Source organism: Silene latifolia, chromosome 6, assembly GCF_048544455.1.
Source record: "Silene latifolia isolate original U9 population chromosome 6, ASM4854445v1, whole genome shotgun sequence".
In the NCBI taxonomy this organism is placed as follows: Eukaryota; Viridiplantae; Streptophyta; class Magnoliopsida; order Caryophyllales; family Caryophyllaceae; genus Silene; species Silene latifolia.
This window is the reverse complement of record NC_133531.1, coordinates 100,354,582-100,378,264: the sequence shown is the minus strand read 5'-3', so window position 1 is coordinate 100,378,264 and position 23,683 is coordinate 100,354,582. Positions and strand designations below refer to the sequence as shown.

Here is a 23,683-nt window from a genome sequence, read left to right as displayed (position 1 = left end):
AAACTCCCTGGATACTTAAGCTTAGGTGGTGAATTAACTTGCAACATAACGCTGCATTTTTTAGTGTAAGCAATGGTTTCCACCGCATCAAAGGATCGTTTCCTTGTCAAAATCTCCTTCATGAACTTCGCGTAAGCTGGCACTTGAGTGATTAATTCAGTAAAAGGAACACTTACCTGTAAGTTCTTCACTACCTCCATAAACTTACCAAACTGCTTGTCCAGCTTAAACTTTTGTTGACGATGCGGAAAAGGTAGTGCAATAGTAATCGGCTCGGCTTCCTTCGCTTTAGAAACAACTTTTGAAACATCGTCATCGACCAGAGAGGATCCTCGATCGAGCCCTGATGACACTCGATCGAGCACTGAAGTTCCTCGATCGAGCCTGATGCTACTCGATCGAGGAACCTTGGCAGATTCGCTGTTTTGATTTTTCTCGCTTTTATTCTCAGCTCGTGTTTCAACTTCGTCAACTTCTTTTTCATCATCACTTAGCTCCAAATTTCCCAATCCCTTAGGATGCATATAAGGTACCTCATTATCATTAGTGGGCAATTCTTCATCATGGCTTGGCAACTCCGGATTTTGATATGTGGTACCGCTCCTCAATTGAATGACATTAGCTTGCTCGTGAGCTTGTTTACCTTGAGGAGGAAGACCTCCGGGCTGTTTTGAGGGATTTTGAACTACCATCTGAGCTACCTGGGTATCCAGCATCTTATTATGGGCTATCAACTCAGAAATTTGAGCCGTCTGCTTTTGTTGCATAGCCAAAGTTTGTTGCAACAAATTTCGCAACTCTGCCACCTCATTGTTTGGAGCTTGTTGAGGAGTTTGTTTAGGAGGTTGTTGATAATGATTGTTAAAATGCTGACCTCCTTGATTCTGCCTTTGATATCCTCCTTGTGGTTTATTACCATGATTGTTAGGAGGTATATAAGTATTCTTTTGTGGTTGTTGCTGCTGCGGATTTTGCACATTATGACTAGACCATTGAAGGAAAAGAGGCTCCTTCGTTCTTTCATTGTAAAAGTTGGAGAAAGGTGTGCCTTGTGTACCTTGTCTGTAAGACTGAAAAGCATTAACCTGCTCCAATGTGCTCAAACACTCAGCTGCATTGTGACCGTCTAATCCACATCTAGCATAAGACTCCTCTTGTTGTTGACTCATAGCATGAACCCTCTCTCTATTCCCCAATGATTGGGTAGTCTTCATCTCAGCAATTTGGGCAGAAAGAGCTTCCAGTTGTGCCGCAATTCCACTATCTCCCCCACTTCCACGGACACTTCCCCTTGGATTTCCATACTTTGCAGTATGAGTAGAAATTTGATCAATTAATTTCCACGCGCCATCAGATGTAGTGTTGTCCTGAAATCTCCCATTAGCTGAAGAATCTAATAAAGCATGGTGATCATCATATAACCCATTATAAAATTGATTACATAGAAACCACTTCTCAAAACCATGATAGAGGGACTGAACGCACTAATCTCTTGAAGCGAACCCACGCTTCATTAAAATCTTCTGTGGCCGTCTGTTTGAAACTAGTAATCTGATTTCTCATAGCATTGGTCTTCTGTGGTGGAAAGTACCTCTTATAGAAAGCAAGAGCTAGAGTATTCCAGTCAGTAACTCCCTGATCAGCCATATCCAAATCACGCAACCATTCTGCAGCTTCATCCTTCAAAGAAAAGGGAAAGAGCACCTGCTTTACCTGATCTTGTGTCACCCGAGCTGTTAAAGGGATAGAACAGCAATAAGTGACAAATTTCTCCATATGTGTCTTAGGATCCTCAACATCTGCTCCTCCAAATAAATTCCGCTCCACCAAATTGATGTAAGATGGACGAATTTCCAAGGTGCCATTATCAGTAGTAGGCAGCTTGAATCCTTTTGGAATAGAAGCCAAGGTGGGATCGGAGTGACTGGCTAGAGTAGGCATGATGGAAATCTCAGGAATGTGAACTTCAACCGGAATTTCAAGGTCAGAAAGGGTATCCTCTTCGCAAGACTGATTTTCCAAAATAATAGAGTGCTCTGTCTCGACGTCAAGTATACTCAAGTCTTCTACTTGACCCACTTCTTGCTGAAACTTCCGTCTGTAGCGTAAAGTCTTCCCTGGTTCGGGATCTATTGGAAGAATCTCGGACCTAGTTGACCTGGGCATACACGAAACTAACAAGAAAAGTGTGAGAACGGTCTCAAGGAACTAAGTTCACTGAGACAAAAAGACAAAATAAACAGAAACAAACAAGACAATTGTTGCCTCCCCGGCAACGGCGCCAAATTTGATAAGGCTAAAGTCGTATCACCAATATCAAAATAAATCTATCTCGGTACTAACAAAATAGTTAGTGGTAAGACAGGTATCGGATCCACAGGGAGGCAGTAATAATCAGTTTGCTTATATTTAGATCGTCTGAAGGTAACCTTTGCTTGGGGGTTTTGGTTTGTTTGTTTTCTATTCAACTAAATAGCAAGTAAATAAAAGGTGTATAACAATAATATTAAAGGTCTAGGATTTTCGGTTCACTGGGTCAATTATATGGGGTTACTTAATCAATTGCTAGGTCAATCGAATTATCTAAGGTCACAAGATTGGTTAATTCTATTATGTCCTTTAGATCAAATCTAACATGCAATCGCTAATATTAGACACAATCTATTTGATTATCGCGGCCTATATTAATTCTAATCCTGTCGGTGAAAGTATTAATTCGCTACACTAATTATCAATTCAGGCCTAAATCAATTAATTAGAATAAGAACAATAATCAAACAACGATAATTCATGTGATATTACTAGCAATCAATTAATATTCCCCTTTCTAATTAACCTAGATCCCCTTCATCCTAGATGGAGAATTTAGCTACTCATATTGAATCTAGTAATAACAATAAAGGTGATTGATAACATGATTAAAGATATGAAATAATGACAAGTAATTGAAAGCATAAAACATGAATGAATTAATTAACGAGGAATGATTAGTACCTTAGTAATCAACAAGGAAAGATTAAGAACAAAGTATGAAAGCTAAAACAAGTTTCCAGCCGTCTAAGAGTAATAAAAGCGAACCTAATAAATCCTACGAGTTTTGAATTTATATTACAATAATACGTGTTTTTGGAAACTACGGAAATTAACACGTCAAATAGGATCCTCGATCGAGCCTCATGTTACTCGATCGAGGACGATTACTCGATCGAGCCTTCTTGCACTCGATCGAGGAACCAACATCCCAGCTTGATCTCTTCTTTCCTTCTCTTCTTATCTTCAAGTCCCCTCGTTTCTCGTGCCATACTTTGTGTATTCCACTATGCCATAACCGCAATGCTCATCTCAACTCGATTCACCTCGTAATGCGTCATTTCTGCATTAAAACATAAAATAGCGGCAGTATCGACAATTCACTATAAAAGGCATATAAATGACATAAAAGGCACAGAAACGGTATATAAAACATCATGAAAGGAGTTATAAAAGTGTATATAAAAGTGATACATCAGACCTAAACACGACAAGAACCCGAATTGCGTAGCCGAATTTGACACGAAACCTAAATTGACCCGCCCCTATTTAACCCGGCTCGAATGTTTACGCAAACTAATCACTATTCACAAATAACATGAAAATAACCCATCCGAAAATGCCCCGCAGCCAAAATAACCTCACCCGGTCCGAATTCATACAAACCTGAAAAGCCTGAACCCGAATTTACCCGACCCAAACCCGATTGACCCCATTTGCGAGGTCTAGTACTTATGACCTGTGTTCGAATCCAATCAGCGTCAAAATCGCTCTTGTGTCTCCCTTTCCACACAAAAAAATAGGGATTATTCCCATGATACCCCTTAAGTTTGCACTTTTTTCCCAAATGCCCATACTTTTCTCAGAAATAACTTAAACTGCTCATATCTCTTTGTCACGAGCTCATAAAGCCGCGATTTTTTTTCCCAAAATTCTAGATCTCGAAAAGACAATCATTTTGGAAAAAAAAAACTTCATTTTCTGCATGTGTGATCGGAAACTATAGTCGGTCAAACTTTCTTGTATGAATAAACTTTGACAGGTCATAACTCGTGTCTAAGATATCAGAAAAACGCGATTTTGTTTTTCAAATTGATGATTTCATAAAGACGGTCAACTTAGGAAAACAATTCGCAGCTTTTCGATCTCGTAACTAAAAATATGTCCCGTCAAACTTTTTTTGGGGACAAAATTAAGGGTATTTAGAGGGGAAAACTGCAAGCCTTAAGATGGAAATATCCTAAAAAACAATTAGTCACATTGTAGACGGGTATATCCGTCTAAAGTTGTAGACGGGTCAAATATGTCATCACTTTCATAATAAGGCAACCCCAACCATCTTACTTGTTGTTTGTTGTATTATGAAAATTATGAAAATGATGACATATTTGACCGGTTTACAACTTTAAACGAATAATGTCTGTCTAAAGTGAGATTTTGTGCCCAAAAAAAATACAGTAATGAATTTCCTATTGGAAAGATTTAATTAAAAAAAAAAAAAAGATTTTCTCATTTGTAGCCCTGAGTTATTGGCTTTTCTCACTTGTACCCTTGCCTATTCGAAATTCTTACTTGTACCCCTGAACTTTATTACTACTTCTCAGTTATGACCAAAAGTTAAATTCTATTACTTTTCCTCCGTTAACTGATTATATGACAGTTGATTAGTCATTAGTTGTACAATAAAACAGTTGATTTAGCCACTAATTGTAATTAATTAATCTTTAAATCATAGAAATTGCACACTAATCGATGCCTAAATCCTTTATTGAGTTACTTCCTTCCCTGATTTCTAAAACCAGCTGTCGTACAACCCTCCATGACTATCACACAATCCATAATCACTTCCATGCTATGGCTACCCGCGATCCCTGACTGCCTATTAACCTCACAATGATCCCCCACCACCCACAAATCATGAAACTACCAAATCTTGTTATTGAAAAACACATTGGTCAGAGGAAGTGACTGATTTGACAATTAGAAGAGATGGGTGTTCAAGCCAGATTGGGTATTTGTGTGGTGGTGGAAAGTGGTTTATGACGGCGGCAAGGTTAGTAATAAAGTTGATGATGGTATTAATTAACCGCGATCATCACTTTAGGTAAGAAGAAAATAACAGAATTTAACTTTGTCATAACTGGGGGTACAAGTGAGATTTCCGAAAATGTAAGAGTACAAGTTAGAAAAGTCAATAATTCAGGGGTACAAATGAGAAAATCCAAAAAAAAAAAAAAAAAAATCAATCGAAAAGAAAGAGGAACAAAACCTGTGGTTGCCGCGCGTTGGAAGATTTCTGAGGTGACTCAAAAATGGCGACCTCACCTCTGAGTTATCACCTCTTCCACAACAACCACCTTCACTCCCGCCATAAATCCAATCAAATTTCCCCAATTTCCCGTAAAACTAACCCTAATTCATATTCTCGTTTCCGCGCTCTCCCTAATTCTAATAAGGATCATTCTTCTTCATCTTCTCATCAATTCATCGTTCCTCCGCTTTTCAGATTTGGGTTCTCTTCAATTATCCCTCTTTTCTTACTAATTCTGTACTATCCGGTTGATTGGAGCTGAATGACTATTTAAATTATGGTTTTTTATTTAAATTGAATGTTATCATTTATTGAATTGTGTCAATTTGGGGAAATGGCAGGGATGCAATCAAGGTGGATGAGCTCGGACGTGAAATGTTGTCGATTGCCGTGCCGGCGGCTTTGGCATTAGCTGCTGATCCTATTACTTCTCTTGTTGACACTGCTTTTGTTGGTCATTTAGGTACACTGAGTATTTGATTGGTCATTATTACTTGGCATGCCATGTTATTTGCTTGATAACAAAGATCGGCAACTACAATATTGCCCCAATGCCTCAATGGCGTAAGACGGGTAGGACGGTTGGAGGGCTGGTACACAGCCTTAGCATGTGTCCCCAATGCCTCAACGACATAAGACGGGTAGGAGGGTTGGTACACAGCCTTAGCATGTGTCGTAAACATGTAGAGGTTGATAATTCATAATGAAAATTGCGTCATAAAATGTAGGTACTTCATCATGGCATAAGTATCATAGAGAGTTAGTAAGCATTTTGCTATATTCCTCCATATTCCAAAGCTGAAGACTCGTAATTAATGGGCTTATTCCGGATGAATTATTTGCTTGCGTAAGGTTTTTCTTTGATCGTTTATAGAATGCTTGGCATTGTAGAAACGCACTTGTATTAAGTAACAAATTGTATATCAGTTTCTGGCTTGTTTGAGATTCATGTTTGTTAAGATGCAAGACTTGTATTAACTTTATTATTTTGTGGAGATCTTAGCTATTATTTTGTGGGGTATTGTAGGTTCAGCTGAGTTGGCGGCTGTTGGAGTTTCAATGACAGTGTTCAACTTGGTTTCGAAGTTGTTTAATGTGCCATTACTCAATATTACAACGTCGTTTGTTGCTGAAGAACAGGCGTTAGTTAATGAACAAAGGAAAGAATCTGCACAGATTGATCGAGGTATTAAATCCAGTGAAGATCTTACAAATTGTTTATAGAGTGTTTGAATATCTTGATATAGCCAATATACTGGTTCAGATGTTCTATTTGATGTCATAGATCTTGAAGAACGCAAAAGAATCCTTCCATCAGTGTCAACATCGTTAATCCTAGCTGCTGGTCTTGGATTGGTAGAAGCTGTGGCACTTTCAACTGGATCTGGGTTTTTAATGAATATTATGGGTATAGCCGTTGTATGTCTTTAGAACTCGTGTTTTTGCCTTGTTTGAACGTTCCAATGACACATTATCTCCCCTGCAAATGGCAGGGTGGGGCGCGTCAGAGGAACGCAGTTTTACCATGATTTAAACAACCCAGGAAGACAACTTCCAAGTGACCTATAGTGAAAGTACATTGAAAATTGCATCAAATGACTGCCTACTACTGAACAATAAAACTTACAAAATCACCTACTTTGTGAGTCAATTTGCTATATTCCATCCTAATTCATAGGTGTAAGTCTTTGGCTCCATTGAGGGAAAACTTGTCTTAACATGATTGTGAATATTCTATGTTCTCTTTTTTTTTGAATTTTTTAAATACGACACTAGTCTATTAACTGTCACACTGAAGGGACATATTCTTGTACTCTGAATGATGCACCTGCTAAATTACAGTTGTTGCTTATAGTGTTTAGATGGATCATGGTCCATGGGTAAAGAATTGGAGCTGTATAGCGTTGCCTGTCCTGCTTGAAATTATCGCTAGGTTCATTTTTTGTGTAGTTGAGTATGGCTGGATTTTTAAAATCAATTTTATACGTCCTAAATCATTGATAATAGTTCATATTTATTTGCGATCCCTTATTCCCTTGTATTGTACTTGTTCATCTTCTTTACTGGTGTATGATATATATGTGAATACCTTGTCTATTTAATATTGCAGGATTCACCTATTCGCCAGCCAGCTGAAGAGTTCCTTACTATGAGGGCTTTAGGTGCTCCTCCAATTGTCATGGCACTTGCTGCACAGGGAACTTTCAGGGGGTTTAAGGACACAAGAACACCGTTATATGCCGTTGGCAAGTATTTGTTATAGTCTCTTTTTAGCTTATAATTAAAAAATTCTTTGATTATAGATCTGATGACCGCCATTTACTCTGAAAATGGAAGACGCTTCATGTTATGTTTTTACTGTAACTTATTTTTACCTATGCGCTGATTTGTTCCAACATCTACGTAATATCTTGTATTGTTCATCATTATTTTTTACTGATGTTTAAGCATACTCGCCATGTACTTTCTTAGTAGTCTAAAAAGTAGGAAACAATACAAGCTGAGATGGTTTGACATTAGTAGGAGACTCGAAACTTAGGGAACAGAACAGGTTGCTAGGGGTAGAGGAAGACCCAAAAAAACTTGGATGAAGGTGATTGAAAATGATATGAGATTCTGTGTGATTGAGGAGTGTATGGTGACGGGGAGAGCACTATGGAGGAAAATGATACCTGTGGATAATGCAATTTGATTTTTTACTTGTTTTTTTTTGGGTTATTTGATATGAATAATCCAAACTATTAGTCATCTTCTCGTAATAATCCGAACTTTAATTTAACTGAGAATAAATCATAATATTGCCATCATCCGCTCATATTACATTTGGTCCTTTTTTACCTGTAAAAATGGGTAAACCATCCGGTAGAACCTTTTTTTCCTTTTTTTTTGGTTTTATTAAGTCTCCTTAATCCTCCTCCGTTAACACCTTCATTACCAACCACCAATCCCCCCCCCCCCCCCCCATCTTTCTCATTCTCTTTCTCTCCTTACAAGTTCTAGCTTTTAAAGAAGAAGAATAGAAACCCAGAAAGTAATATGAGCAAAGAATAAAAAATCAGAAAATTGTGATTGATGAAAAAAGAAAAATGAAGAAATGGCTTTTGATGAAGAAGAACAAATTAAAGAGAGAAGATGGGATCTCATGATAGAAAAGGAGAAACAATTGAGTGAGGGAAAAGAAAGAATTTCAAAACCTTCTTTATTATTTCCAGTAATTGAGTCGATTATATGGTTTGTTTGTTGATGAAAAGGGTGAGAATCAAACACTTCAACAATTGATCTAACTCACATGCTTGTAAATATGAACTTAGTTCACCATTGATTTGGGTGTTTGTGTTTTGTTGCTCCATTGTTGTTGTTTCATTTGAGTTCTTGCTTAAATTGCCACCCATTTTTGGATTAAAAAACAAAGGATTTGGTAAAAAATAAGTGTAAGTGTGAAGGTTATTAACAAAAACTTTAAAACTTTTGATGATTAGAGATTGTCTGGTTGTCGATTATAGGGAAAGAATTATATTTTTGAGCATTTGAGCTTGTTTTTAGAGACTCGTGGGTTTAGGCTGAGCAGGAGTAAGATTGAGTATTTGAGGTGTCAGTTCACTAAAGTGGAACTAAAGTGGCGGGGTTGAGATTGACAGAGGCGGGGAGTATTATTTTCGATGGGGATGTTGAGGGGTCAGATTTCTTCAGATATCTAGGATCTATTATTATTCAAAAAGATGGGGAGTTAGACGGAGATGTGGCTCACAGAATTAAAGCGGGATGATTGAAATGGAAGAGTGCTTCAGGGTTTTTATGCGATAAAGATATGCCCCAAAGATTAAAGGGGAAATTTTATCGCACGGCAATTAGGCCTGCCTTACTTTACTGATTCGAGTGTTGGTAGTGAAACATTGTCACATTCAAAAGATGAGTGTGGCGGAGATGCGTATGTTGAGGTGGATGTGCGGACATACAAGGAAAGATCGATTAAGGAATGAGGTGATTAGGGAAAAGGTAAAAGTGGCGTCAATAGAGGACAAGATGGTGGAAAACCGATTCAGATGGTTTGGCCATGTGAGAAGGAGACCTATGGACGCACCAGTTACGAGGCTAGAGAAAAGGTCCCTAGAGGTAGAGGAAGACCGAGACAGACATGGTTGAGAGTGATAGAGCACGATATGAGATTTCTGGGGCTTTAGGAGAGTATGGTGACGGAGAGGGCACAATAGAGGGAAAGGATACATGTGGATTTTTAGTATTTGATGTTTTTTTTTTTGACATATTTAGTATTTTTATTTACAACAACAACAACATCAGAGCCTTAATCCCAAAATGATTTGGGGTCGGCTGACATGAATCATCCTTTCGAACCGTCCATGGGTGAACGCACGCCTCAAAATGCGAATAAAAAAGGGAAGATAAAAAACAAAAGGGAGAACGAAAATGTAATGGAAAGTCAAGGTGAACTTAGGGGTTTTAAAATCGAATTCCGTCTTTCTTTTATAAAAACTTAAAATTTAAATCGAGAGAAAAGATTAAAACGATTTTTAAAAACCGAAATAGCGTTAAGGATCCGGAATGAACCAGGTAAAATCTATAAGAAAGTGGTTGTTGAAAAAGTGTGTAATAAAGGAGAGAAAAATAAATAAATTAATTTCTTTAAATTAAATAAATAAATAAAAACACTAAATCTGTCAAAAAACATCAAATACTAAAAATCCACATGTATCCTTTCCCTCCATTGTGCCCTCTCCGTCACCATACTCTCCTCAAACCCCAGAACTCTCATATCGTGCTCTATCACTCTCAACCATGTCTGTCTCGGTCTTCCTCCGCCTCTAGGGACCTTTTCTGTTTCTCCAAGTCTCCAACCTCCTAACTGGTGCGTCCATAGGTCTCCTTCTCACGTGGCCAAACCATCTTAGTCGGTTTTCCATCATCTTGTCCTCTATTGGCGCCATTTAGTATTTTTATTTAATTTAAAAAAATTTAATTATTTGTTCTTCTCCCCTTTATTACACTTTTTTTACCAACCACTTTCTTACATATTTACTTGGTTTACTTTTAAGGCATTCCGGATCCTTAATTCTGTTTCGGTTTTCAAAATCGTTTTAATCTTTTCTCTCGATTTAAATTTTAAGTTTTTATAAAAGAAATCAGGAATTCGATTTTAAAACCTGTAAGTTTACCTTGACTTTGCATTACATTTTCGCTCTCCCTTTTGTTTTTCATTTCCCTTTTTCTATTCGCATTTTGAGGTGTGCGTTCACCCATGGACGGTTCTAAAGGATGATTCATGTCAACCGACCCCAAATCATTTTGGGATTAAGGCTCTGATGTTGTTGTTGTTGTTGTTGTTGTTGTTGAGCTTGTTTTTATGCAAAATTGCAGAAAAGCTCATGGCTTTTGAGTAAGAGATAAGGGTTTAGAAGGACCGATAACGGTGGGAGTGCTCATGAGGTGTTGTCATTATGGTGGTGTAGTTGGTACGGTAGTGTTGGTGCCTTGGTGGTGGTTGTGGTTGTGGTGTTTGTAAACTGGTAAGTAATTAGAGTTGGGTGAATGGGTGGGTTTTGGGTGATGTACTGATATGGTCAAAGAACCAAGGAGGGAAGGTAACTTGCTAAATAGGTAGCCGGTTACCGAGTTTGCTACGAGAGAACAGAGGCAGTAGTATGGTGTATTCTGAGTTAAATTAAAGTTTGGATTATTACAAGAAGACGGCTAATAGTTTGGATTATTCTTATAAAATATCCCTTTTTTTTGTAGTAATTGTTTTATTTAATTCCAACACATCCATTTTTTAAAATATTACTATTTGTTTACTTGTGAGATTTGTCAAACAATTTACCTAAAACTTCATATATAATATAATAATGCTTTGTGTACTCTTTAAGATTTTTTCATACATTGAGTTTTACTCCTATTTTCAAAAATTATTCTTATTGATCTGTATTTTATATTTTTAAGTTTTTATAACTAAAATAAAACCGAGTTTTGATTTTTATACCTATTGGCTTTGCTTGACTTTTGCATTATGTTTCACTTCTCATTCGCTTTTCAATTTTCTCCTTCTCTCTCTTTGCATTTTTAGGTGTGCGATCACTCAGTGGCGGATCTAAACAATTATTCATGTCAGCCGACTCCAAATCATTTTGGGATTAAGGCTCTGATGTTGTTGTAAACTATGATCAGGCCTCTCAAGGAACCTGTTTACATTTCTTCTAAGACTTGTGATAGAATATCTAGTATATCCCACTGATTAATCCAGTAGTTAGGAACCAATTATTTCCGTTTTGGTTTATGTAGTGTATCAGTTATACAAACAAGGACTTAACGTCTTGCTCTTAAGTGCTATATGAGCTTACACAGCGATATTTTTGTTTGTTGGCAGGAGCTGGAAACTTGCTGAACTTGATACTGGACCCAGTCTTAATATTCTTCCTAGGGTTTGGCATTAGTGGTGCAGCAATAGCCACCGTGCTCTCGGAGTAAGTCAAATATGTAGCATACCATCCAATCCGGGAAAATTAGTGCTTGATTATCGATATGATTTGTCTTTTTTTTTTTTTTTTTTTTCCTTTTTCAATTGGAGCTCTAATGTATGTATACGTTTTCATACTTTGCAGATACTTGATAGCCTTTATCCTCCTCTGGAAACTATATGGAGAAGTATCTCTTACCTCTGTGAACATTGATGGTGCTAGGCTTCTCCAGTACCTTAGATCTGGTTAGGTTCCTATCCCCCTGGTACACAAAGCCTTAGGTTCTTAAAGTCAATTTTCTCTCATGGTTTTCTGTAAAATGACTTCGTAACTACTGTTGCTAGATACTCCTAATATCTAGCTATCCTTTTGTATCTAATAATTGTTGCTGACTGAAACAGTCTTCTATATTGTGTTCAGGAGGGCTTTTGATTGGCAGGACTTTATCAGTGATAGTGCCTATGACATTGGCTACATCTTTGGCTGCAAAAGGAGGGCCTGTTCCTATGGCTGGTCATCAGATTTGTGTAGAAGTTTGGCTTACCATTTCATTGCTAACTGATGCTTTGGCAATTGCCGGGCAGGTACACCATCTGCTTATTAGTTATCACTCGACAACTCAAAACTGACGCGACCTAAATAACTCTGCCGACCGCTGAATTCAACTTGCATATAACATATATATGACCCAATACCTGAATTCCCTGAGGCCATATTGTCCCAAACTTTGTTTGACCTTCTCTTTACCCAATCCACAAAACTGACCAGGAAAGAATTTATCTCGAAATGAATAGTTTGAAATACACATGAGTTCATGTGTATTCTCTGTAACAACTAGCTTAATAGATATGGCCGAAATGACCTGATTTAACCAACCCATAGCCGTTGAACCGAAATGATCTAACCTAAATGGACCAATATGCCCCTAATGACCTCGATAATAGCACATCTGAAAAGACCAGAACGCGAAATGCCCAACCTCAAAACTTAGCACGTAATTTACCTCTAATAACCCAACCTGCAGTGTACCCAAATGACTCATTGTCTGGTCTAATTTTTACTATCCATTATTGGGTTTTAGAATGCAATGAAAGATTTTATAGAGTTCTTCATCTTTTCTCTATAAACTGAGGTTTTTCAGTTCTGTGGCATTATTACATATAAAACCAGCACGTTAATCTACACAATAAGTTCTGATGCCCTTCACAATATTTTGTTTCTTGATTCTGACGACAGGCTCTTCTGGCTGTTAGCTACTCCCAAGGTAACTATGAGGAAGCACGCCAAGTTGTTTATAGAGTGCTTCAGGTGCAAAACGAAACAGCACTTCCCAGACATACTTATATTAACTGCCAGTTTCTATCTCCATTTTGCCTGACTGATGTAATATTATTTGTTATACTGCAGATTGGTTTTGTAATGGGTAGTGTTTTAGCTACCATTTTGTTCCTTGGATTTGGACTTCTTTCAAATTTATTTACCTCGGATGCTGAAGTTGTGAAAGTTGCATGTTCTGGAGTCTTGGTATGAACTTTTCATCAGGCATTTTCTCTTTTGTGCTGTTTCAACTACCATATGAAGAGAACAAAGGCTGGTATGCCACTTAATTAATTTCCCAATACTTTGCATGTTCCATGTAAAATGAAAGTACTTGGGACATAGGTTCATCTTAGTCCATCAGTTTATGTTTTGGAAACCAATAAAATAAGTAAGAGACTATGTGTTTGCATGTTTAGCTCGACTGAGTTAAATAAAATGAATCAAATATTGAACTCATGTCACTCCTTTCCCAGAATCACATTTCTACACTCTTTTCCTTCCAATCTTTGCTTGTGTAGTTCAGTCGTCTGTTTGGGATTTAACTTATGTTATTCCAAAGAGGTGGGGGACAGGATAGATGGAGAAAAGGCTCTTCGAGCTGAGCCTCGAGGATAGATGGATAAAAAGGCGTTGAGTTTTGAGCTTGGCTATGCAGGCTTGAAAACATAAGCTCAAGGTTTTTTTATAGCTATAAGACATCTAATGGTTCAAGCAACATAAGTTATTTTCTGGTCTGTATAACTGAAAGCTCCAATGACTACAGCAACCTGATATTAATGTTACTGTGCAGTTTGTCGCCGGTTCTCAGCCAATAAATGCTATTGCGTTTGTCTTTGATGGGCTCTACTATGGGGTTTCAGACTTCGAATATGCTGCTTACTCAATGGTAAATAACGTCTTTTGCCAGAGTATCTGTATTACTGATGACTTTATTCCATAATTTCGTTGTCCTTGGTGCTTCATTGATCATTGACAGTTTCCTTTCTTTATAAAAAAAAATGGTACTACATCAATTAAATGTGATGAAAACTTGTGTATGAATTTGGCGGGTTTACAGGTTGTCGCTGCTTTAATATCATCAGTGTTTTTACTGGTTATTGCTCCTGTTTTTGGTCTTCCTGGTGTCTGGACCGGCTTATTCTTGTTCATGAGTTTGCGTGTGGTAGCTGGAAGTTGGAGGTGAGTTATCGTTCCTTTATTTTTCTTAACAATTTATATTTTATACTCCTTTCTTTTTATTTTCCTACAAAGAGTGGAAACGCAACAAAAAAATCCTTGCCACAATTTCCCCTTGTTGATTCTCTCTTCCCTAATCCTACTTGGATAGATAATATGGTCATTTACTCTAAATATAGTTTCCCAAAAAGGCAATTGATATATATCAAAGAAACTCCGAAAATGAAATTCTGAATATATGTTACATTATATAGATTGAATATTGATGTGATATTTGATCTCTATTTAATCATAACTTCCAATAATTACTTTGTAACCGTGAACTATGGGACTAAGCTTTGCCATTGTCATAATCTTACTTTTGGAATTCTGAAACCTACTGTCTTGTTCGATACTACAGGTTAGGCACAAGAAGTGGACCATGGATGAGGGTTTGGTCCGAGGACTAGGAGAACGACAGTCGACATATGTGCTTCATATATGTACTGTCAGCTTTGACGATTGCATATTCAGAGTTTATGGCTACCATTGCCTATGTGGCTTGTGCATTGAATATTTGATGTGTTTGTTGAGGCGCTTGAGCAACCTCTACGTGATGTGTACATACTCCATCAAGTCAAGGAAAAAGCTTTCAGAGCCAAATTTGACATATTTTACCGGCGATCAGGATTTCTGGAATGAAAAAGCTCTTAGTTAATATCGAGATGTATAGTTTCATAATTCCTGGCTTCATGTAGTAACTGGGTACCCTAGCATTCATTTTTTTTCATAATCCCGTTCTAGGTTGGTTAATGTCGTATAAAAGTGTGTTGATGTCATTTTTTCCTACGTTGTTTCAAAATTGTAAACAAATATTAACACAGAAGAGCAAGCTTAATCTTAGAGAATAGATGTTGAACAAAGATGATACAACAGCAGTGCACGCTGCATCTGTATTACCTATAGCCCTATAGGATACAAGTCCAAGTACCCGCCTCTAATAAGTTACCAACAGCACATAATTCAGACGATGCATAAAGTCGTTGGGACTCGGGAGTCGGGACTAATACGCAATTTGTTTATTAGTTTGTTTACAACATGATGAAAAGACAGTAATACATTTTGAAGGTTGTGAATCAATTGTTTGCAATAAAATTGTTGTTGGATGGTGAGTTGCAAGCGTTGTTGCTCCTTAGTTTGTTGTCGAATACATAAGTCTCTTGTTATGTCACATAGTAACACGGCCTCCCAAAGGAAAAGCTCACAATGGTTATTGTGAAATCTAGCTTGATTAATGAAGAAGCTAGGAAGAAAGATTTGAGTTCATTTTTTAGGCTAAAAATAAGAAATCTAGGGGAGGTCTAAGTCGAGGAGTGAACACGTACATTTCTATTGTCAGGAGTCGGAACAGTAAGACACTCATTTTCGGGAAATGGAAGTATAACAGAGGGAAGAAAAGGGAAACAAGTGCCAAGATTCAAGCGCGGAGGAAAAGAATAGCGGTCCGTTTTTCTTAAGACCATTGCTTTTGGTCTGAAATAAGACGGGCAACATGTCATCATTTTACAATAAAATGTTATTTTTTGATAACATGTTACCATTATTGTTCACATCATTTTCAGGGTAAAAAATGACACCTCTAGTCATAACATTTTGTGAATTAATTGGTTACATTTTCTTAAAAAATGGCAACATTTTATCCGTCTGACAAATAAGACCAAAAGTATCCGTCTGAAACAAGAATTTGTGAAAGAATAGAAACAACTCCTCGTTCGCAAATAGTGATGGATTTTTATTTTATTTGCTGGTGATGATACTAACTTGACATTTCATAACAAGACTCTTCTGATGTGTAAGTTAGAGTCTGCACGGGGGAAGAGGAGTGATGTTTTAAATTCTTTCACAAACTCCATACATAAGAAGCTTGGTCATGGGGAAAGTAATAAAGGGAAGAAAAAGTGCTTTTTTTTTTTTTTTTTTTTTTTTTAATTCACAAGTGTTTTTGTTAATATGGAAGAGGAAGTAAGAAGACTGATCTCGACCATTGCTCTATACTGCAAAATATTATTTCAAGACGCAACCATAACCCTCGAAACCATGATAATTATAATATAGCCCTCCGGAACATAAAATAGTAGCCACCAGCCCTTCATTATTTATTCAGTATTTCATTTTTCTCTTCCACCATCACTTACTTTTCTCATTTAGTCTAATCTCTACTACCCCATAGGAGTTACCTCTAAGTGGCTCTAACCCAACCGATTCCTATGGACTAACGGGAAGAAAGTTGACACCAAACCTTCCGAAAAAAAAAACATTTCTCAGCTTCTTTCAAGCCATCAATAGCCTTGTGAAGAAGATTTGGAAGACAAGAGAAAGGTAGAACCACAAGCTTAACTCATACCAACAACGTGAATCAGGTTTCCGGTAGTTACTTGCATAATGTCATATCCTTTTCTCAATGACATGCAAATACAATTCTTAATCAGTTGAGGCACTCGAACTCTGAATAATGACCGAGTCTTCCATCTTCAAAGAGTAGTTTCAACCGCGAGCTGAGAGGCCACTGCACATATAGAGCAACAACTACCACGCGGATTTTCCCTTGTTATTAAAAAAAAATTCAGCTGCAGACATAACAAAGTAGAGAGACTATTTTTAAACCAAACACGGGAAATTGTCTCCTCCCTTTCCCTTCAAATCGCTACACATAAACAAGGTGAACACTCTATTTTTGCTAGTCTGCAGAGAAGATTTTGGAGCTTGATAAAGGCCGTGGATATGATATATCATGATGAATTGCACATATAATGATATAATCAGGGAATAAAGATTTCCCGTGACTCCAGCCTTCTATTATTGTATATTTCATTTCATCTTTTCAGAATACACGATCACTGAACAGAACATAAATTACCGAACAAATTATAGGGAAGATCTCTTAGGAGTAACAAAAAACCGACCAGTAAGCTAAATCGGACATACTACGCTAAATTACCACAGAAGGGGCTTGGTGTGAGCATGAGAATATGGGCAGACCTTTTAACCACCAATTATGAGAAGCACCACCACATTTCCATTCATAAACATTACTCCCTCTATCCCGTCATTTGTTTACCTTTTCCATTTTGCGGTATCTTAGTCAATTGCTTGCCTTTCTATCTTAGGAATGCCTTTGATGAGCAAAATGATCCTCCACACTCAATTTGGTCCACTAGTCATCTAATAAATGGCCTCTCATTTCTTGGTCTTTGTGCCAAAACCAAAGGTAAACAAATGACCGGGATGGAGGAACTATAAAACATTCAAGCCCTTGTAACACAAAACCCTGCCTTGTGATAAGGGAACCGACAAAACCAAAAGACCGTCTCTGTAGGACATTTGTGGGGTAAAGCCTCGTTATGTTACACTTGATTTCAATGCAAGAGAAGAGGACAAGACATTAGCCTGTCTTGTATCTTTGGGGTAGGATAAGTCGGTCTTCTTTAATTGATCAACTTATCACTGGTTTTATCTATTTTATTGGTTTGACTTTCCCTGTAGCTATTCTAGCCCTAGAGCTTCCCATTAAAGGAGTGAAGCCAAACTTAAGGAAGTTATGTATTACATCGAATGTAAACAGGTTACGATATGCAATTTCTTACTTATCGGCAAATCTAGATACCGAAATGACAGGTTACAAGGAGGGTGAGGGAAAAGCGGAAAATTATAAGCAGCCACTCATAGTCCCTAGAAAAGTCCAGTCATTGGCAGGCGAAGGGTAACACCTTCAGACACATGACCCACAAAATAAAAGAACCAAACATAATTGAAATCAGCAGCACAAATGACATAATCGTCAACAAACTACCCCAAAATTATCAATTTGTTTACAGCAGTACCTAACATCAGCATCACAGAACTGCAAAAGGCGTTACCTTGAATCATAACCAAAAAAACAAAACAGCACATATATATCCACAAACAGCTGATCATTCAATCTACACAATTCTGCGCCTCATCTTCAAATTGTGATATTCCTACAAAAATTAGATTGAGAAGTCAGCTAACTTTTCTTCGGATCTATAATGATTACTCCAAAGTATCATAACATTTCCTTAAACATTCATTTGGATGGAGATTTAAAGGAACAGAGGGAAACAAACTCTCTTGGTTTGTTAGCAAGTTGGTCTAGAGGGACTTGGAGCAAAGTAAAGCGGAGGGATCTATTTTCTAGATTAATCCCCCTCTGTTACAAGTCAAATTGCAATTTTCCAACAAATGAAAGATTCGAAAGGAAAACGATACTCCTCCATTACCCCTCTGATAGTATTAAATCTATTAATTTAAGGACGTGACACTGAAATGCAGCCATTTTGTACAGGTTTTGAACATCAAGCTAAATGCGGCGAATTTCCCGATCCAATGGTATTAAATTAAGGTCGTGACACTGAAAGCGGCAATTTTGTAATGGCTTTGAATATCAAGCTAAATGTGGCCATTATCCCCTTCCGCTTGTACTCCCTCCATTCAACTCCAAATGGTATGTTTCTCTTTTGTACACTATTTACAAGTAAGAAGAATCTTCTCATTTCCTCCCAATATATAAGATAAAATATATTCATATGTGATCTTGTTTTATTCGTCTTTAGGAGTACATTAAAAATATCAAATTTTTATAATTTTTAAAACAGTGTAACTAAAGATATTTACGATGTAAAACGTGCGTTGGCAAACGTGAAAAAAAATGACCATTTGGAGTTGAATGGAGGGAGTAATAAATAACAGTATCTAAGTGAAAAGCAAATGGAGTTTAAATCCGCAAACGTAATCATCAATGATATACCCAACACCGTTAAATTTGTAAATGAATACCTAACATCAGCATCACAGAATCTCAAAACACATTACCTGGAATCATAGCCAAAAAACCAAAAGAGCACATATATATTGACAAACAGCTGATCATTCAATCCCAGCAACTCTACGCCTCAATTTCGTGTTGTGGCACTCCTACAAAAATTAGATTGAGAAGTCAAGTAAGCACTTCTATAGCATTAGCTTCATATAACATAACCATCTCCCTAACCTTCATTTTGTAGGAGAGATTTGAAGGGAACAAACTCACTTCTTTGGTTTACAAGACGGTCTGGAGGGAATTGGACAGAAGGGAAATACAACTCTATTCATCTCCCTAATCCTTCATTTGGATGGAGGGATATGGTTTATTTCCTCGATTCATCTATTCTCTTAAAAGCAGATTAAAATCCTTCCTATATCTGAAAAATATGGAAGGAAATAGATATTCCTCCAATGCCCCTCTCATGGCATTAAATCAAGGTCACGATACCAAAATGCGACCATTTTGTAAACCTTTTGAAAATTACCAGGATTATACTTTTACCGTATTTTTTATTTATACAATATTAGCTGGCATTTAAAAAGATTAGGTCACACAATCGTATCCTAACCGAAATTCGGAGTTAATACTATACCTCCTTCCTTCCTCTCCCCACTTCAATATGCATAGAAACAAAGAGTAAGTTCGAGATCCCAATTTACTTATGGTTGTATAATGGATTTTCAACATGGTGTTTTGCCACACATACACCACAAAACTACAACCATTTTGGTTTTGCCACGCATTTACATCACAAAAGTACTCAAATCCAAGCTAATCATGTCAAAACAGACAAACAGTCGGGATTCAATAACATAAAAATACTCTATTAACCCACAGCTGAATGATCTTAACAAGCTTGCCAAAACTAAATAAGCAATGAATCAGAAAACAAGGAAATGAAGTGAAATATAATGGTAAGGTCGAAAACAAACCTGTTCCAGAACACGAGCAGACGAGGCCTCAACGATCCTAGCCAAACCTTGAAGCTTAGCCAACATAGTGTCATACAACTCCTCAACACCAACCATATACCCAACAGCATCAGACCCAACCAATCGATTCAAACTCCCAACATCATAACCAGCAGACACATACCCATCCAACTCCTTCTGATCATTCCCAGCCTTCTTCATCTCACTCAAACTCTTCCTCCCATTCCCATCCTCCCGCATGGGGGACCCCACATGAGACACACAGGGCATCCATGGCAACCCAGAAGTAGGAGTGAAATGATGGTATTGGCCTCGAAAACCGGGACCGATATTGACGATTTCAAGGGAGACGGGTTGGAAGGAGAGGGATTCGGGGCGGAAGTGGTAGGCCCGGTAGTCGTGGGTGTGGATGACTGTGTGAGGAGAGGGAGGAGAAGGGGTGGTTAGGAGGAGGAAGATGAATGGTGTGGTGGTGGTGGTGGTGAGGGAATGGGAGTGGGTGTGATCGAGGAGAGATGGGCGGAGTGGTGTGCGTGGGCGTGCGGAGAAGTGGCCGATGATGAGTCGGCGGGTGGTTGTGGCAGTGGTGGAAGGGGTGAGGGAGGTGGTGGAGCCGGTGATGGTGGCGATGAGGGAGGAGGGAGAGAGGGTAGGGTTGGGTGTGTCGTCGGAGAGGGTAGTGGGGGTGAGGAGAGAGACGTGGCCGTATAGGAGGCCGGTGGTGGGGGTGGCGGAGGAGGAGGAGGAGGAGGAGAGGTGTTGTAGGAGGGAAGAGAGGGTGGGGCCTGATATTGTTACTTTTTCTATTGGGAGGTTTTCGTCCATGGTGGTGGTGGTCGGTTGTTGGGAGTAATAACGGATGTTTTGAGGAGGTCACAGATTTGTAATTCTGTAAACAGGGTCAGAGCCTCTACAAGTTACCGAGTTACATAACCCATTCTCTACTCTCTTCTTCTCAACCGAGCTTTTGAAATCAAAGCTCGGATAGGTTCATACTCCCTCCTAGTCAGGGTTTTCTTCCCCTAAATGAATAAAAGAAGAAGATGGTGGGGTTTGTGAATTGGAGAGAGGAATGAATAATTAGAAATTAAATAAGGAATTTTGAGTAAGGTGTGGTTTGGTGATAGGAGAGAGGGATGAATAAAATAAGAGTAAAAGTTAGGTGGGGTTTGGTGATAGGAGAGAGATGAATAAAATAAGAGTAAAAGTTTCCAAAATAAAAAAGGGGAAGAAAACCTGAATAATCCGTTTAAAGAAATAGGGAAGAAAATAGTGAATACTAGTTTTTAAACCCGTGCACTACACGGGTGGTAACGAAAAGTATTTTTAAAACTCAAAACTTATAAATATTTAAATTTAGAGAATAACTAAATTTTAGAAAATTTTGCTTTGTCTACTCATACACTTTTGATAAGAAGTTTATGATACTTAATTTTATTCGAAGTAATGTGCTTTTTTTTCTCGACTTTTTAACATATGATAGGTGAAATCTGAAAAGTGGATATAAAATTATTGTAGATTTCATAACTTGTTTATTTACGCAGTATACATTTAATGTTACTCATTATTGTACGTTTTTTTATCATATTACCCCTCTTGTTTGTTCTCGTCTAAATTCTCTACCTACTCTCTCATTTTCTCTCCCACCACCGTCGTCGCCTAGACGTCCGGAATCAGCGTCCGTCATCACTGACCAACTACCTCGAGATCCATCGGCAGACCCTCCACCATAGTGGTGACTGCACCCAACATACAGCTGGGACGACAATGTCCCTTTCAACTCCTGTCTCACAGCCCCCCACAACTGACCACCCCCGACAATACATATCTTAGCTACGTCCTCCAACTACCCTACCTCATCTATTTTTAAAAATTATAATCAAATTAGTTATTACTCTATAACAATTATGACATAATTCTATAAAAAAAAATGTGAATTACATGGAACTTTAAGTTAGATGGATTTAAACTTTACTGGCCCAATGGATCCATTTTACCAAGGTCTATGCCCGTATATCTTAACCCGCAACCCATAATGTGCAACAACCCAAACTCGTAATGATTCAGTAATATAGAGTCAACCGACATAACCTGGTATCACTTCAAGGATAAATTTATGTTAACTATAATTTTTAAAAAAAGAAGACATTATTACTTGTTTTAAAAAGTTATCAATATAATTGTGATACTAATATTTATATAAATAATAAATACGATTAAATATTAATCTCAAATAAAATTGACTTTAAATAAGGGGTTGTTTGGTTGCCCTTGTAAAATTATGGGAAGTGGAAAATTCCATGAATTGCAAATATGAAATTGTTTGGTTGACTCAATTTTGCAAAAATTGGGGGAATTCCCATGAATTACAAAAATGAAAGTTGTTTGGTTGACTCAATTTTGCAAAAATGGGGGAAGTAGAACTTCCATGGAATTCACTTCCTACAAAATTGTAGGAAGTTATTTACCAACACCCCCTTGGTAACTTGCAATCCCATGAATTAAGTTCCGGCGACATGGGTAACCAAACACTTTTTAGAAATTTTCATGAATTAGGCTAAGGGCTCGTTTGGTTGATACGGGAATTACATTGACGTGTTAATTTGCAATGCACGGGAGTTTAATTCCTACATTAAAATTCACGTGAATTACAATAATCCGTTTGGTTGCCATGTTGGAGTTTTACTTTCCTAGGAATTTCCAATGACCATGAGGGGGGTAGGTAGTTAAATTTCCCCATCATGTAGGAGTTGGAAATTCCTAGGAGTTTTAAACTCCCCCATTTTACAAAAAATGGGGTAACCAAACAAGCTTTAAAAATCCTAATTCATGGGATTCTAGAATTCCCATGAATTGGGTGAGCAACCAAACGAGGCCTAAGGAGTTTATTTCCCAAGATTTTCTACTTCACGTGAATTTGCGCTTCCCGTATTTATGAACCAATTTTAACAGGTATAATAATCCTTATACAGAATTATAAAGAATTTTCAAGTAGATCGGTTAAAACTTTACTTGGCCCGACTGACCCGTTTTATCAAGGTCTAAACTCATAGACCTTGCCGCAACCCATAACCCGAAAAACTCCAATTCGGTAATTTACAGTCAAACAACACAACCTGGTATCGGTTCGATGATAAACTAATTTAGGTTAACTATATTTTAATTTAAAAAAAAAAAGACAACAAATAACATGATATCGATAGTTATTTTAAACAAAATTCAAAAGTCATAATTGTTAAATTTTATCGTACAAAGTTTACATTTCACAAATATTGTATCAAAGTTCAAAATGTTTGAAAAATGTACATTTTAGTCTATCTGTTTTATGCTCGCATTACCTCACACTTGATATTTCATTTACCATAGAATAATTGCTTGTACTTAAAGCTTCATGATTAATTAATTGATTTCGGTTTTTTTATTGCATCTTTGTTGTACAACTTGGAAAAATAAAAAATGTTTAAATGAAATTAAAGATTTGTATAAACCTTCATAAATGGAGAAAATAACTTTTTCTTTTTTATAAAATAGCCATAAACAATACTTTTTTTTTTATATAAAATAGCCATAAACAATACTTTTTTTT

The 23,683-nt window shown here is 37.4% G+C and overlaps 2 protein-coding genes and 1 non-coding gene across 4 annotated transcripts; 2 read left to right on the top strand and 1 right to left on the bottom strand.

The window, feature by feature from the left end:
* The first annotated feature begins 1,458 nt into the window (after window positions 1-1,458).
* Window positions 1,459-1,566, top strand: LOC141588843 (small nucleolar RNA R71). The gene has a single exon (XR_012519812.1). It is a non-coding gene; the product is annotated as a small nucleolar RNA R71 (small nucleolar RNA).
* A 3,700-nt stretch (window positions 1,567-5,266) lies between these two features.
* Window positions 5,267-15,206, top strand: LOC141587038 (protein DETOXIFICATION 44, chloroplastic-like). 2 transcript variants are annotated; one of them, XM_074408455.1, is made up of 13 exons: window positions 5,267-5,542; window positions 5,683-5,804; window positions 6,369-6,527; window positions 6,606-6,760; window positions 7,452-7,587; window positions 11,718-11,814; window positions 11,953-12,053; window positions 12,229-12,392; window positions 13,045-13,116; window positions 13,216-13,332; window positions 13,919-14,014; window positions 14,186-14,307; window positions 14,705-15,206. In XM_074408455.1, the coding sequence occupies exons 1-13, from the start codon at window positions 5,343-5,345 to the stop codon at window positions 14,751-14,753; spliced, it is 1,590 nt and encodes a 529-aa protein (XP_074264556.1). In that variant the 5' UTR covers window positions 5,267-5,342; the 3' UTR covers window positions 14,754-15,206. The 2 variants fall into 2 exon arrangements, with proteins under 2 accessions (XP_074264556.1, XP_074264557.1); XM_074408456.1 differs by having other exon boundaries at window positions 5,268-5,542; window positions 6,627-6,760.
* Window positions 15,207-18,073: 2,867 nt separating this feature from the next.
* Window positions 18,074-21,266, bottom strand: LOC141587037 (uncharacterized). The gene is made up of 3 exons (XM_074408454.1): window positions 20,098-21,266; window positions 19,174-19,275; window positions 18,074-18,302 (listed from the first exon to the last, which is right to left on the bottom strand). The coding sequence occupies exons 1-2, from the start codon at window positions 20,920-20,922 to the stop codon at window positions 19,228-19,230; spliced, it is 873 nt and encodes a 290-aa protein (XP_074264555.1). The 5' UTR covers window positions 20,923-21,266; the 3' UTR covers window positions 18,074-18,302; window positions 19,174-19,227.
* Between the last annotated feature and the right edge of the window lie 2,417 nt (window positions 21,267-23,683).